Raw genomic sequence first — 15365 nt, 5'->3', positions numbered from 1 at the left:
TTTTGGATTTTTCAAGGCAGGGTTTCTCTGTGTAGCCTTGGCTGTCCTGGACTCGCTTTGTAGACCAGGCTGGCCTCGAACTCACAGTGATCTGCCTGCCTCTGCCTCCCGAGTGCTGGGATTAAAGGCGTGCGCCACCACGCCTGGCTCATTGTTTCAATTTTTATTCACCACATCTGGCTAATGGTTACTGTCACTGACAATGAAACAACATATCAAGACTCTTCAGTTTCATGTGATTAAGAAACGCTTGAAGGGTGGGGAGGTGGCTCAGCTAGTAAGTGCTTGCCATGCATGCATGAGACCCTCAGTTCTGATGTCCAGCACCCACAGAAAAATCCGGGTGTGCCAGTGTATGCCAGACCCACCTGCAACACTCCTGGGTGAGAATACATGGGTTCTGGAAGTTTGCTTGTCCAGCCAGTTTAGCCAAATGGCAAGGTCTAGATTCAATGTGAGGCCTTGTCTCAAAAAGTAAGGTATTTGGGCATGGTAGTGCACACCAGTAATCTGGGAGGCAGAGACAGGCAGATCTCTGTGAGTTTGAGGCCAGCCTGGTCCACAGTGTGAGTCCAGGACAGCCAAGGGAAACAAGCCAAAACAAAAGGTAGGATTTTTTTTTTTTTTTTTTTTTTGATTTTTCGAGACAGGGTTTCTCTGTGTAGCCTTGGCCATCCTGGACTCACTTTGTAGACCAGGCTGGCCTTGAACTCACAGCGATCCGCCTGCCTCTGCCTCCAGAGTGCTGGGATTAAAGGCGTGCGCCACCACGCCCGGCCAAAAGGTAGGATTTAATAGACAAAAATACTTGTATCTGCCAGGTGGTGGTGGCACATGCCTTTAGTCCCAGCACTTGGGAGGCAGAGGTAGGTGGATCTCTGAGTTCAAGGTCAACCTGGGCTATGGAGTGAGTTCCTAAACAGCCGTAGCTGTTACATAGAAAAACGCTTGGTGGTGACTTAAATCAGCCTCTGGCCTCTACATGTGCAAACAAAGGTGTACACGTACACACATACTCACACGCAATCACCTGGAGCCAGGTGTGATGTGCACACGTGTAGAGGCAGAAGAATCAAAAGCTGAAGACAGCCTTGGCTGCATAAGAGATTTGAGGGCGAGATTAAGCTACATAAGACGCTGTCTGTAAGAAGAAACCCAGTTGGAGCCGGGCGTGGGTCTGTGTGTGGGTCTGTGCTGTCCCTCTGGGATGCAGCTGCAGTCAGCAGCCTCAGCAGCCCTGGGGTTCCCACTGTGGGTGGACGTCACCTGAGGGGCACAGGGGTAGCCCTCTGAAAGGGACGGCCTCTGTCCTCTGCGTGGGTCCAGTCTTGCTTCCTACTTTTCACATGATTGGCCCATAATAGATTTTCCCCAACAAGTCTATAAAGTAGCTTGACTTGGGCACTAGATAGCTGTAATATCAGTCCGCAGGCTGAAGTTGCTGTTGATCTGTCCTGAGAGACTAACTCGCTTTCAGCAAACAGCGTTGGAGTAATTATTATTTCTAGAGTTCTAGAAATAGAGTTCTAGCCAAAGCACTCTTCTCTGAGGAGACTTAAGTGGCGCTCCCCAGGCTAGCAATGCTCCTCCTCACCATCCAGAAGCTTGTTGGACATGCAAATTTTTTGAGTACTGTCCCAAAATGAATGGGTCAGACACTCTGGGAGTGGGCTGGCAGATCTGTATTTTCACCAGCGGGTGCTTGATGTATGTCACTTGCACCCTAGGACCAAATGTGCAGGCAGTCTGGGAATCATGCAGCTTTTCATTTCTGTCTCTTCCCTTAGCTCTACCGAGGTTAAAATGATGTAAGCCAATTATCGGCCTTCCCACCACTAGGGCCGCTTAGGCTGAAATACCTGAGTTGGGGCCCATTAAACTTAGATGTTCTTAGATCTCTGGTTTAGGACATTATGGTGGCTTCAGAAACCTTCAGAATCTGCATCCTATAAAGACAGAATGGACGGCCCTCAGCACTGAGCTTTATCTGTCCCTCAGAAATGCTCCGGCAGCAGACTGTTGGGATTGCAAACCTCCATTACTTGTTTTGATCCTAAAGTGAAACCCTGTCAGAGAGAAGCTATCAGGGCAGCAGCTCCCCAACACAAGAGCTGAGTTTTACAAAGAAAACCTATTTTTTTCCCAACCTCTTTCCTATTAGACGCTTTGGAATCGTGGGACTCTACAAAGGCCTCGAAGCCAAGCTGCTCCAGACGGTGCTCACGGCTGCCCTCATGTTCCTGGTGTACGAGAAGCTGACAGCTGCCACCTTCACCGTTATGGGCCTGAAGAGCTCACACAAGCACTGAGCTCCGCCCACAGGACAGTGCGGAGATGCGCGTGCTGCACAGAGAAGAGGCCAGGTGCTCCTTTCCCTCAGGCTCCATCCACACCGCAGACATTCCTGGCATCGGCTGGAAAGGCACGAAAGGCTAAACAGCGAGTATAGACAGCTAAGCCTGTTGCCAACTTGATTTCTTATGGTGTTCGGTTGGATTTGGGGGGAGACGTTAGACTAATTTGAAAACCTGAAAGTGGAAGTTTGTGGGTGTTCATTAATTGTTCTCAAGGGGAAATGGACTTTGCATCTAAAGCTTTTGTCAACTTTGCCACTTGTTTTCTTTCCCTAAATACCCTTCCAGACGATTCAGAAACATTTCTCCTCAGATACTTCTGTGTGTCTTAACCTTGGTAAGGAGTTCCTCGCTGAAACTAACATCATGCCTGTGCCGTGGGCGCAACTTTATTTCTCTTTGACTCTCTTCATTCTGCTTAAAGAGAGTTAAGTGAGCTGTTTATTTTTGGGGGGAAATGAAAATGATTAATTCTAAATGATTTTCTTAAAATTTGTAAATGTCATTATCCATTAGTGTTTGACATGTTTTTTTTAAATACATATTTATTTGAATTGTCTTTTATCACACAAAAAAAAAAGCCTTGATGTGTCTATCCATTTATGCAAGCTCCAATCAGACAAGCCTCAATAAATTGTCAGCACACAAACAAAAATCATTCATTAAAGTTGTTCTTTATTAAGGTCTTAAGTGGGTGTGTCCAGTGGTTTGAATGAGAATTGTCCGTGGGCTCATGTGTGAACACTTGGTTCCTAGTTAGTGAACTGTTGGGGAAAGATTAGGAGGTGTGGCCTTATTAGAGGGAGTGTGTCACTGGGGGCTGGCTTTGAGGGTTCAAAGATCACACCATTCTCACTTTGCTCTCTGCCACATGATTGTGCCTCAAGATATGTGTAGGCCTTGATCTTTTTTTTTTACAAACTTACTTTATTGGGGTTCTTTAATGCCTATACCTCCCTTCCAGCCACCTACCCTAGGAAAAGAGGTTAATGAGGGCAGGAGAAGTAGCCCTTTTAAGACTCAGTTCCTTGGGGCGATTCCACTCTTTATTGTCAGGTTTCCAGAAGACCTGTTCAACAGCAAACCCCGCAATTCAGCAAAAGAGGCTGCCACAGCCAGAGCCCAGAACCTTGAAGTGTTCTCTGGAGCATTTCTCTCTAGGAGAGTCTCGAAGTGATGAACAACCAAGCCACGTGAAGTGATGCAAAAGCCAAGCCTCTGGTTTGGGGCTCATATACCTCTCCTCTCAGAATCCATACCAGCATGTTCAGCAGCTGAGACGATGGGAGCTCCTAGCTGCTGCTCCAGCGCCAGCGCCATGCATGCCTACCTGCTGCCATGCTCTCCACCCTGATGGTCATGGACCTTACCCCTCTGAAACCTAAGCCCCAAGTGAAATGCTTTCTTGTATAAGTTGCTTTGGTCATGGTGTTTTATCACAGCAATAGAACAGTGTGACAGTGTGCAGCCGGGTGGTTAAACAAGGGCTGCAGAACATGCACTGAGAGGCGCGGACTCTTGTGCAGACTCTGGAATGCTCCTTCTCTTTGTAGATTCTGTGTGGACGCAGTATTTTCAGAAGCATTTGGTGCAGGTTATTTCTATTTGAGAACATTCCTTGGAGTCCCACTACTATAAAATATGGCCCATCAAATAGTAGCACTGGCGTTAGCTCAGAGTGTGTTAGGCTTGCATCCCAGGTCCTCTGAGTCATGTTTTGTAGTTTAACAAGATCCCGGGGTAATTCCCGGCTATAATAGAGTTCAGGAGATCTTAGGGCCACTGGCCCCACAGGAAATGGGATCAGCTTCCATTACAGAAGCCAGATAAATATTTCTCTCAAAGGAAAACTAGATTGTTGTAGGAAAGATGGCGTCAGAGGAATCTCAGCGTCCTAGTCATCAAGTGCTTCCCTCAGCACACAGCAGAAGCGGATCGAGACAGCTCGAGCCACCCACCCACAAAGTAAATTCTCTTCACATTTATAGAATTCTTTATTCTCAGCCTCTTGTCTAAGATCAAGTGTGGCTTCTTAATGGAACAGCTTTGATTCTTGGGATTTGGTTTTTGTCCCTGACGGAATGACACACTGTATAAGCGAGTCTATGTTTTCAGTCGGTTGCAGAGTAATGGGGATTCTGTGGAGCTGGACTCTGTGTGGAAATTTCTTGTGTTTCTTCCTACTCCTGTGGTGATTCCAAAGTGTGTGCTTATTAAACTAGTAATAACTGAAGGGGTTTGTGTATTCTAGAAAACAAACATTAAAGAGAGCCAGACTTGAGTCCTTACTGAAGACAGAATCAGTCCCATTGCTGTGTGTGTGTGTGTGTGTGTGTGTGTGTGTGTGTGTGTGTGTGTGTGTGTGTATGTGTGTGTGTGTGGCGGGGTGGAAGTGTGCACTTGCCTGTGGAAGCCAGAGGCTGCCATTGCCTATCCCCCTTGATCTTTTTGAGCCAGGGTCTGCCACTAAGCCTGGAGCTCACTGAGCTGGCTAGACTGGCTGCCAGGCCCCCAGGAGCCACCTGTTCGCACCTCCCCAGCGCTACCTCTGTAGGCATGCCTCGCTGTGCCACACCTCTGTGCAGATCTTGGTGTTCGACCTCAGGCCCTCATGCTGGCATTGCTGGCTAAGCCGTCTCCCCAGCCCCTCCGTCATTACTGCCTTTTATTTTACTGTGTTACGATTTGGGTGTTTCTGTTGGCGCTCTTGGAGGGAGCAGGAGACTGCCGTTTGGGCTGGAGGAGGAGAATGACTTAGGATGGTGTTAATGTGCCTTCACAATCACTTCAGTTCTGCTGTTTGCTTTAATTCCTGAGAATGATGGGTTCGTGTGTGAGAATAATCTCTAGACCAAAGTATGTAGCTCATGTAAATGTTTATGGTATGAGAACGTATTTCATACGTTTTTTTCCTCTGACGTCTTTTTCATTTTCTCCCTTTTATTTATTTATTGGTTTGTTTGTATGTCTGTTTTTTGTTTGGTTGGTTTTGGTTTTTCGAGACAGGGTTTCTCTGTGTAGCCTTGGCTGTCCTGGACTTGCTTTGTAGACCAGGCTGGCCTTGGATTCACAGTGATCCACCTGCCTCTGCCTCCTGAGTGCTGAGATTAAAGGCGCACACCACCGCACCCAGCTTGACCTCACTATGTAGACTATGCTTGCCCCAGACTCACACTGACCATGTCCTGCCATCAGATACTGAAATCAAAAGTGTGTATGCCACACCTGGCCCCTCTTTCTCTGATTTTATGAGGGACAGTTTAGTAAAGACATTTTCTGTTCTTTGAAGAAGGGGATAGGTCCAACAGTTGAAACTAGGTAATCACAGCTAGCTTTGTAGTCTTTAGTTAGTAATGGGTTAGTTGAGCATGTTAAAGAGCTGGTGTCCGTTAGAAGGAATGGGGACTTTCCCCTCTTGAATCATGCGTAGCTTCTTTAGACTACAGGGATTAAGAAAGTTAGAGATAGCTGGGCATGGTGGTGGCACACACCTTTAATCCCAGCACTCAGGAGGATCACTGTGAGTTCGAAGCCAGCCTGGTCTACAAAGTGAGTCCAGGACACAGAGAAACCCTGTCTGAAAAAAACAAAGAAACAAACAAAAACCAAACCAAAACAAAACCAACAACAACAGCAAAAAAGAAAGAAAGAAAGAAAAACCAAACAACAAAAAGCACCTTAGAGATTACCTTAGCATCACTGCAGTGGAATTGTTAAATTTCTGTATTTAGTCTCTGCTTTGAAGTGGACACTGTTTCTACATTGTCTATTTTACAGCTAACTTAGAAGTGTAAAGAACACTTGTACCTGAGAACATGAACAGTGGGAGCTAGAAATCTCAGATTTTCTTCCCAGGCTTGCCACCAACTCGCAGGCTTTGTCATCTCCTTGCACTTCGGCTCTTTACTAAGGGAAGGTCCTAATGTTCCCTACGTCAGAGGGTGTGTGAGAGCAATGACGTATCCCTCACACTCACGCAGTGGGGACTGAGTGGAACCTGGGACGGCATCCAGATTCATATGGCAGTTTCCTCATCTGAAGCTTTAGTTTGTTCTCCTCAGTAGAGTGGGTAGGGACGGGTAGCAGTGGCCTCATTTGTTTACAAGGACATTGTAATAGAGCTGTCAGAAGATGTGCCTAGGTAAAGTCAGGGCTGAAGCTGAGTCTCCTGCATTCCGGGGACGATGAAGAGTTTGTTCTAGGATCAGACAGACCTTCACTCAAACCCAGCCGTCAGGAAACTCAGTTTCCTTAACTGTGGGCTGGAGTTCTGTTGTCTTTCCCTTTCTCTCTCTCTCTCTCTTTCCTTTCCTTCCTTCCTTCTTCTGTCTGTCTGTCTTCTTAATATTACTTTATTTTCTGTGTGTGAGTGTTTTGCCTGTATGTCTGTCTGTGCCCCACTTGCAAATCTGGTGCTCAGAAGAGAGCACTGGATTTCCTGGAACTAGAGTTAGAAATGGTTGTGAGTCATCATGTGGGTGCTGGTGGGAACTGAACTCAGGTCTTTCAGTGAGATAGCTTGTGACCACTGAGCCATCCCTCCAGCCCTGGAGTGAAGATGCTAATAAAGCTATCTCATGGGTGGTCACTAGTGTCAAATGAAGTCACACAGCTTGCCTTGTAGGAGCTTGATAATAAGTGGTAACTATTATTATCATTGATTAGGGATACAGGTGTCTGGATGTAAAAATGCAAGGTTTTTTTCCCCCTGTGTCTGCAGTAGCTCGCAAATAATGACACAGAGACCTTTATATTTAGTAAAAGCTTCAGGTAGGATAGCTGGGCAGACACTCAGCTAGTCTGACACTGGCCTGGCCTCTTCCCAGACACATGGCCTATCACCTGCCATCTTAGTCTCCCTCTGGCACCTCCTTGTTCATCTGTGTCCTTCCTCATGGAGACTCATGCCTCTCTCTCTCTCTCTGGTCCCCACCTGGGACCCTTTCACTTGGATCAGACGTCCCGCCTTATCCTCTCTGCCCAGCAATTGGCTTCAGCTCTTTATTGAACTACTCAGAAGGTGATGAGGAACATGTTTACAGCGTACCGAGGCGGGAGACGCTTCGTAATGGCAATGCCAAAGTCTGAAACCAGGTATGTGGGGACAGAGATCAGCATCTGAATACACAATGCACAACGACACCCTCCAGCAGTCTGGGTAATATGACTGTGGTCTCATGAGAAGGCACTCTGGATTGTGAGCCAGACCTGGGTTCAGTTTCCATCTAGCATGTAGTTATAGCCTTGTGGCCACAGGTCACTTCACCTGCAAAGCTTGTGTCTTATGATTTCTTTTTTTGGGCGGGAGAGGGGGCTTCAAGACGGTCTCTCTGTGTAGCCTTGGCTGCCCTGGACTCACTTTGTAGGCCAGGCTGGCCTCGCCTCGAACTCACAGTGATCCACCTGTGTCTGCCTCCCGCGTGCTGGGATTAAAGGCGTGCAGCACCACACCTGGCTTGTCTTATGACTTCTTAAGAGGGCTGTTCTAAGGGCAGAATACAGGTGTGTGGGTGTTTAGCACTTGCACAGTATTTATGTATTTGTGTTTAACAAATGCTGTTTGAACTGAGAAATCTCTCTTTGGGGTGTATTCTATCACCTCTTTTTATTTCATTGTGAGCATTTCTTTTGCTGTGTCATGTCTTTAATTTTTCATTATATTTTAATTTTTTTCATACAATGGTTTTTGATCTTATTCTAAAGTTCTCTCAGGTCCTCCCTTCTTTCCTACCCACCCGATTTCATTTTTTTTTTTTCTTGAAAGACAAAGAAACAAAACAAAAGCCAAAAGCTCACATGGTGGCTCACACCTTTAACCCCAGAATTTGGCAAGCAGAAGCAGGCAGATCTCTGAGTTTGACCCAGCCTGGTCTACAGAGAAAATTCCAGGGGCCGGGAGGGAGGAGGGAATCTTCCAAGGAAGGAGAACTAGATAGAATACAGGTGCGCTTTTTGTTTGAGACATGATCTATTATGTAGCCCTGACTGTCCTGGAACTTGATATATAGTTCAGCTTGGTACTGAACTCACAGAGTTCTACCTGCCTCTGCCCCCGGAGTGCTGGAATGAAAGGTGTTTTATAAAGGGATGAAAGGGAAACTAGAATAGGAGAATTAAATGAGCAAGGTAAAGGAGAGAACATAGGGAAAAGTAACTTTAGAAAAGCTACACTGAGCTGGGCGTGGTGGCACACACCTTTAATCCCAGCACTCAGGAGGCAGAGGCAGGCGGATCGCTGTAAATTCAAGGACGACCTAGTCTACAAAGCGAGTCCAGGACGGCCAAGGCTACACAGAAAAACCCTGTCTCGAAAAACCAAAAAGCCTTTAATCCCAGCACTTGGGAGGCAGAAGCAGGCAGATCACTGTGAGTTCAAGGCCAGCCTGGTCTACAAAGCAAGTCCAGGGCAGCCAAGGCTAACACAGAGAGACCCTGCCTTGAAAAATAGTGGGGGGGTGGGGAGGGGGCTGGGGGAGAAGAAAAAGAAAAGCTACACTGAGGGGCTAGAGAGGTGGCTCAGAGGTTAAGAGCACTGGCTGCTCTTTGAAAGGTCCTGAGTTCAATTCCCAGCAACCACGGTGGCTCACAATGAGATCTGGTGCCCTTTTCTGGCCTGTCGTTGTACATGCAGACACAACATTGTATACATACTAAATAAATCTTTTTTTTTTAAAGCTACACCGAAATCTACTATTCTAGAAGATTCCTAAAATATATAAGTGGAATTTAAATGGAGTTGCCGTATAATGGGGGAAATAATACCCCAACTAGACATCATATATTATACACCAGTACCGGGAATGAGTTGCATCTTACTAAGTCATTGGCTATGCCAGGGCTACTGCTACCTTCCACAACCAATAGATGGCAAAGCCCTGCTTACATCACCGTGTAGAGATTGAGCTGGTACCCAGCTAGAAGCTTTTCTCCTGCTGACCAGCATTCACAGTGCTGGGGCGTACAATACATGCTACCAGAGGAGAAAAGGAATGATCGCTCTCACCCAGCTATCACTCCTGGGACTTGCAACAGTGACCTGCCTGTAAAACATACTGGTGCAATAGTGGTACAGATGTTAGGGGAGAAGCCAAACACTTTTTAAAAATTAGACTGGCTCTTTGGCCTCAGCGGCAGAAGCAAGATGACAAAAGGGACGTCATCCTTTGGGAAGCGTCGCAATAAGACGCACACATTGTGCCGTCGCTGTGGCTCCAAGGCCTACCACCTTCAGAAGTCGACCTGTGGCAAATGTGGCTGCCCTGCCAAGAGCAAGAGAAAGTATACCCAGAGTGCCAAGGCTAAGAGGCGGAACACAACTGGGACCGGGCGGACCGGGCGGATGAGACACCTAAAAATTGTCTACCGGAGATTCAGACATGGATTCCGTGAAGGAACAACACCTAACCCCAAGAGGGCAGCTGTTGCAGCATCCAGTTCATCTTGAAGATTTCAAGCAGTCATAAAATAAATGCTCTGGTTTCAAAAAAAAAAAAAAAAAAAAATTAGACTGAACAGAGAAATCTTGTCTCTAAAAACCTAACCCCCCCCCCCCCAAAAAATTGGATTGAAGAGCCGGGCAGTAGTGGCGCACACCTTTAATCCCAGCACTTGGGAGGCAGAGGCAGGTGGATCTTTGTAAGTTTGAGCCCAGCCTAGTCTACAAAGTGAGTCCAGGACAGCCAGGACTGTTACACAGAGAAACCCTGTCTTGAAAACCAAACAAAGGAAAATGGGTTGAAGGCCCAGTCCATGAGGTGAAATCTACATCTGACAGGGTCTTGTTTTTCACTGAGAAGCCAGGCTCTAGCTTCAGCAGAAGAAAGTGAAAGTGGAAGGGTAGATAAGCGTGGCCCTGTGGAAGGTAAAGTGGAAGGGTAGATAAGTGTGGCCCCCGTGGAAGGTAAAGTGGAAGGTAAAGTGGAAGGGTAGATAAGCGTGGCCCCCGTGGAAGGTAAAGTGGAAGGGTAGATAAGCGTGGCCCCGTGGAAGGTAACGTTACAGTTGCATTCTGTTGTCAAGATAAACAGTGATTACAAGCAACTTGGAGGGTACATACTTGTTTCATCTTAAACCTCCAGGTCACAACTGAGGGACTTCAGGGCAAGGGACTCAAGGCAGGACCTTGCAGCAGAAACCGTGGAAGAGCACTGCTTCCTGGTTTGTTCTCAGACTTGCTCAGCTAGTCAGCCCTGGCCTGCCTGCCTAGCGATGGCCATGGCGCTGCCTGTAATGGTTTGAGCCCTCCCTCACCAATCAGCAATCAAGGGAAAGCTCCACAGACATTTCCGCAGGCCACTTGGGTGGAGGCGAGGCTTCAGTGGAGGCTCCCTCCTCTCAGGTGTGATCGTTGATTACAAGATCACTTTGCCTTGTGCAAATCCTGAGCGTAGGGAGTCTCACCTGAGGAATCGGCTTGATTGCCTTCATACGTGAAAAGATATCAGTAGCACCTTCTGGTAGCGTCCCAGGGGTTTTAAAAAGGCATCGGCAGAAGGAAGGTTGTCCGCCTCTGGCTCCGCGGGCTTCCCGCTTGTTCTTCAGCTTCCTTGTTGCTGCTGGCGAAGATATCAGAACTACAGTTTCTAGGCCTCCGCTGCTGACGCTGAACCAGTGGATTTCCAGAGACCATCCAGTTTTCAGCACCAGACTGGGACTGCTGAGGCTCCAAGCCTAGTGGACTGAGTGTTCAGCCCGTCGGGTACGAGACTCCTGTGGTAAGCTGACTTAACTTCCTTGTCTGCATATGTGTATATGATATGCGTGCTATGTGTTGGGTTCCACTGGTTCTGTTCCTCTAGAGAACACTGAGTGATACAAATTGTAATACCAGGACTAGTTCTGGAGAAACAGAATTGTAAACAGGAAGTTCTCTGATGGCCTTAGTGGCGTCTGGAGCTGGCTCTCCAGCTGGATGGAGCCCATGGCCACTGAAAGATGGCTCTGGTAGCATGGAGAGTCCCGGAAGTCCCTGGTGTGAAGTCTTTTAACGAACTATGCAAGGTAAGTGCATTTGACGGGCCGGATTCATGTCTTGTGAGAAGTGAGGCATTAGTGACCTTTATGTAAAACTTCTGAGCATTTGTGGAAAAATAATGGTGCTGCCTGCTTCCTTTAGTGTCTCTGGATAGTTACCAAAAAGGAGGAAAAAAAAAATGAGTCGAGTAATACGCTTGATGATTCCCAGGTGTGCATAGACAGTCTCAAGGTTCCTAAGTGTGCCCTGGAAGAGCGTCCAGCAGGCATTAGAGCTCAGGGGGCAGAAAGCCAATCCCCAGCCCCCCTTATACAGTTGGCTGACTTGCAGGGCAAATGCGATTCACAGCCACTAAGGGTGCCGCGGATAAAATGAGAGCGCTGATGATAAAGGGTAGGATACTGTGACTTGGGTTGGTGATGTGTGTAAGAACCCTACGGAGCCTGGCGCTGAGTCCTCAGCTTCTCCCGGGCCCAGTCTGCCCGAGAGAACAGTACTCCTCCTCAGCGGAGGACACATCCTCGCAGTCGCTGCCGCCGCTGCTGTGTTACCCGAAGGAACGTAATGAATTTGTTAACTCACTCATGCAGATGTCTGGGGAATGTGTGTGGGGATGGGTTTTTTAAGGGAGCGAGATGGTGGAAGGGATGGAAAGCTAGAGCAGGCTGAGTTTATTGGCTTTTGCAGTTAGAGGGAGCAAGAGTTTCTTTGATTTGTTGGCTAAGTGAAAAGCTGGCCTGCCGGAAGGAGCCGGAGATGCCTGCTATTCTCTGGCTTGGAGTTGAGGGGTTCTTAAGGCTCTGTGCTTGTGTGGTCCTGTAGTTTAAAACCTAGTCAGAAGACGTGCCCTTCACTAACGCTGTAAGACACAAAATGGCGAGAGGAACGCCTTTGAAGAGCATTGTCATCTCTGTCCTTGTGCCAGGCCTTTACGGTTGGAGATGCTGCCGCTCAACTGGGTGAATTAAATGTGATGTGTTTAATTGGAACGGGAGCACTGGCAAAGCACTGTCTGTAATAGCCTGACTCATAATGGCAGTACAGGCCAAGCATTGTTTATAATGGCCTGACTTGTAATGGGCAGGACAGGGCCAGCATCATTTATAATGGTCTGACTCTAATGGGCAATACAGGTAAAGTGGCATCTACAATGGCATGACTCATGAAGACCTTTGCGATCGCTAATCAATCATGGTGTTTCCTATAATGAAACAGATTGAAGCCTACTACTCCAGCTGCTGAGGTACGCAACTGCAAGGATTCAGCAACTACTGGGTTCTCATAGGCTGATTTAATAAACACTTTTAATATTTATTCATCTGGCCAGTTCTGTTCCTCTAGGGAACTCTGATTGGTACATGACTAGTTTGTGTCACATTGACAACCAGGATTAGCCATCACAGTGACACAAATTTGTGGAGAATTCTATTAAAAACAAAAAAAACTGGATACAGAGGCCGGGCGTGGTGGCGCACGCCTTTAACCCCAGCACTCAGGAGGCAGAAGCAGGTGGATCACTGTGAGTTCCAGGCCAGCCTGGTCTACAAAGTGAGTCTAGGACAGCCAAGGCTACACAAAGAAATCCTGTCTCAAAAAAACCCAAACCAAACCAAACAAAACAACCCCTCCCCCTCCCCTCAAAAAAAAAGAGAAGCCAAATTCGATAATGTTTTCTTTTATCCAGTATTCAAGTTAGGTTTCTCTCCCTGAAATTATCAGTTACTCAGTGACATGCTCTATTCAGTAATAACAGTCACCAGCTGAGTTTGTGACTCACCTGGGCTCAGTGATTTTATGGAGCCAAATGCCACAGGGCTGAGAGAGAGAGAGAGAGAGAGAGAGAGAGAGAGAGAGAGAGAGAGAGAGAGAGAGAGAGAGAGAGAGAGAGAGAGTGCTACCCCACCCCCCTCGGGCTGACAGGGCATTGATTACCTGGCACTGGTGACTGTTACAGAATATCCAAGTCAATAGGCCGGCTTAGCTCGCTTGTAAGGAATTTATGCAAGCAATAAAACCTCCGGCTGGTTGAGATGCCACCACCTCGATAAAAAGGCTTTGTGTTGATGCAAATATTTGTTGGGTGTCCTAGTTTAGTCCCACAGAAGTTGCTCGGTGGGTCTAATTGAAAAGGAGAAGAGAAGAAAGCGACACTTTAAGGTTACAGAATGACAGCAGGTAGGGTCAAAGGTCAAGGGTTATTGCCACGCAAGCCAAGTGATCTGAGTTTGGTCCTCAGAGCCCAGGAAAAGGTGGACAGAGAATACCAAATCCAGTTGTCCTTTGACCTCCATGTCTATGCCTCTTCCCCATGCACACGCACACACACAAATAATACGTTAAAAAAATACCAGGCATAGGGCAGGCATCTGTGATCCCAGCTCTTTAGAAGGTAGTGGCAGGAGGAGGAGGAGCCTGATCTGCATAAGACCCAGGCTGTCTCAAAACAAAAACAAAAAAGACAAAAACAAAAAGCAAAAAACCAGGATGACTTTGTAGGTAAAAGTGACACCGTGCAAGAACAAGAAACTGAACTCAGGTCTCTAGGACCGCCTGGGCGGTGGCGGCACACACGCTGTAATCCCAGCTCTCAGGAGGCAGCGGCTGGTAGGTGCCTCTGAGTTTGAGGCCAGCTGGAAAACAGATCTCCAGAAGCCATGTAAGGAACTAATCTTAGGGCTGGAGAGATGGCTCAGGCGGAAGGCGATGTGTAGATGACTGACCTGTAGACCCCGTGGCTGGAGGGAAGATGTTTAGACGGAAGGAGAGTGCTGTTTAGAACTATCATGGTGCATGGGTCGTTGAACCCCGCCCCCCCCCCCCATTGAATGCCAATCATATGTCTTGATATCCTTGTGTCTTAAGGTTTCTATGGATGCGAGGAAGCGCCATGACTAAAAAGGGAAAGGGAAGGAAAGGGTTAACTTGGTTTATACTCCCAGATCACTGTCCATCATAGAAGGTAGTCAGGACTGGAGCTCAAACAGGGCAGGAAGCTGAAGGCAGGAGCTGATGCAGAGGCTTCTCAGACTGTTTTCTTATAGAACCCTGGACCACCAGCCCAGAGATGGCACCACCCCCGGTGGGCTGCTTCCCCTTCCCATCAATTACTGATTAAGAAAATAACTCAAGAAAATGGCTCAAGACAGGATTTCTTTGTGTAGACCAGGCTAGCCTTGAACTCAGAGGTCGCCTGCCTCTGCCTCCTGAGTGTTGGGATTAGAGGTGTGTGCCATCACCACCAGGCTAATGGAAACATTTTTTGGTGTGGGGGCAGATTAAGACAGAGACAGAGTCTCTCTGTGTAGCCTTGGCTGTCCCAGACTCCCTCTGTAGACCAGGCTGGCCTTGAACTCACAGTGATCCACCTGCCTCCCAAGTGCTGGGATTAAAGGTGTGTGCCACCACATCCGGCTTAATGGAATAATTTTTTAAAATTGAGGTTCTATCCTCTCAGATGTCTTTTTAGCCTGTGTCAAGCTGACATAAAACTGGCCAGAACACCTTGTAATAACTCTTAAGTGAAGCCGGGTGTGGTGGCGCACGCCTTTAATCCCAGCACTTGGGAGGCAGAGGCAGGCAGATCAATGTGAGTTCGTGGCCAGCCTGGTCTACAAAGTGAGTTCAGGACAGCCAAGGCCACATAGAGAAACCATGTCTCGAAAAAACAAAAACAAAAACAACAACCCCCCCCCACAAACTCTTAAGTGTACATAGCTCATTCTTATTAACGAATGAGGAGACTATGAACAAAGATGGACTTGCCTGTACTGTCCCTCTGCATCCTCCAGATGTTCTGTTATTATTATTATTATTATTATTATACATGTTATAATAATAGTAATAATAATATTCTGAGTGCATGTGTGCCTGCCCACCAGAAAAGGGCACCAGATCTCTACATTCATAAACTCAATGCAGCTGAAGTTGACGACAAAGATGGAGCCGGCCAACGTGCTAGCATGGACCGTGAAGGGATCCATAAGCCCCCATACTAGCTGAGAAGCTATGGGCTGCTTTTTTTTTCTTCTTTTTTTTTT

At 47.3% G+C, this 15365-nt stretch overlaps 2 protein-coding genes across 3 annotated transcripts in view; both read left to right on the top strand.

Annotated features, from left to right (window-relative positions):
• Slc25a17 (solute carrier family 25 member 17) overlaps nucleotides 1–2919 on the top strand; it is a 33852-nt gene extending 30933 nt beyond the window's left edge. The window contains exon 8 of one of the 2 annotated variants that reach the window (XM_051160034.1): nucleotides 2162–2919. In XM_051160034.1, the coding sequence (XP_051015991.1) occupies nucleotides 2162–2449 (288 nt within the window). In that variant the 3' untranslated portion in view covers nucleotides 2450–2919. The remainder of the gene's footprint in view (nucleotides 1–2161) is intronic. The other variant, XM_051160035.1, reaches the window with a different exon arrangement.
• Nucleotides 2920–9483: 6564 nt separating this feature from the next.
• LOC127201056 (60S ribosomal protein L37-like) lies at nucleotides 9484–9856 on the top strand. The gene has a single exon (XM_051159405.1). The coding sequence runs from the start codon at nucleotides 9496–9498 to the stop codon at nucleotides 9796–9798; it is 303 nt and encodes a 100-aa protein (XP_051015362.1). The 5' UTR covers nucleotides 9484–9495; the 3' UTR covers nucleotides 9799–9856.
• The last annotated feature ends 5509 nt before the right edge of the window (nucleotides 9857–15365 follow it).

This window comes from Acomys russatus, chromosome 17 (assembly GCF_903995435.1).
Source record: "Acomys russatus chromosome 17, mAcoRus1.1, whole genome shotgun sequence".
Classification (NCBI taxonomy): domain Eukaryota; kingdom Metazoa; phylum Chordata; class Mammalia; order Rodentia; family Muridae; genus Acomys; species Acomys russatus.
This window is presented reverse-complemented; position numbering and strand designations above follow the sequence as displayed.

Coding starts and splice junctions, on each gene's coding strand:
- LOC127201056 (XM_051159405.1), top strand. CDS start 9,496: ATGACAAAAGGGACGTCATCCTTTGGGAAGCGTCGCAATAAGACGCAC.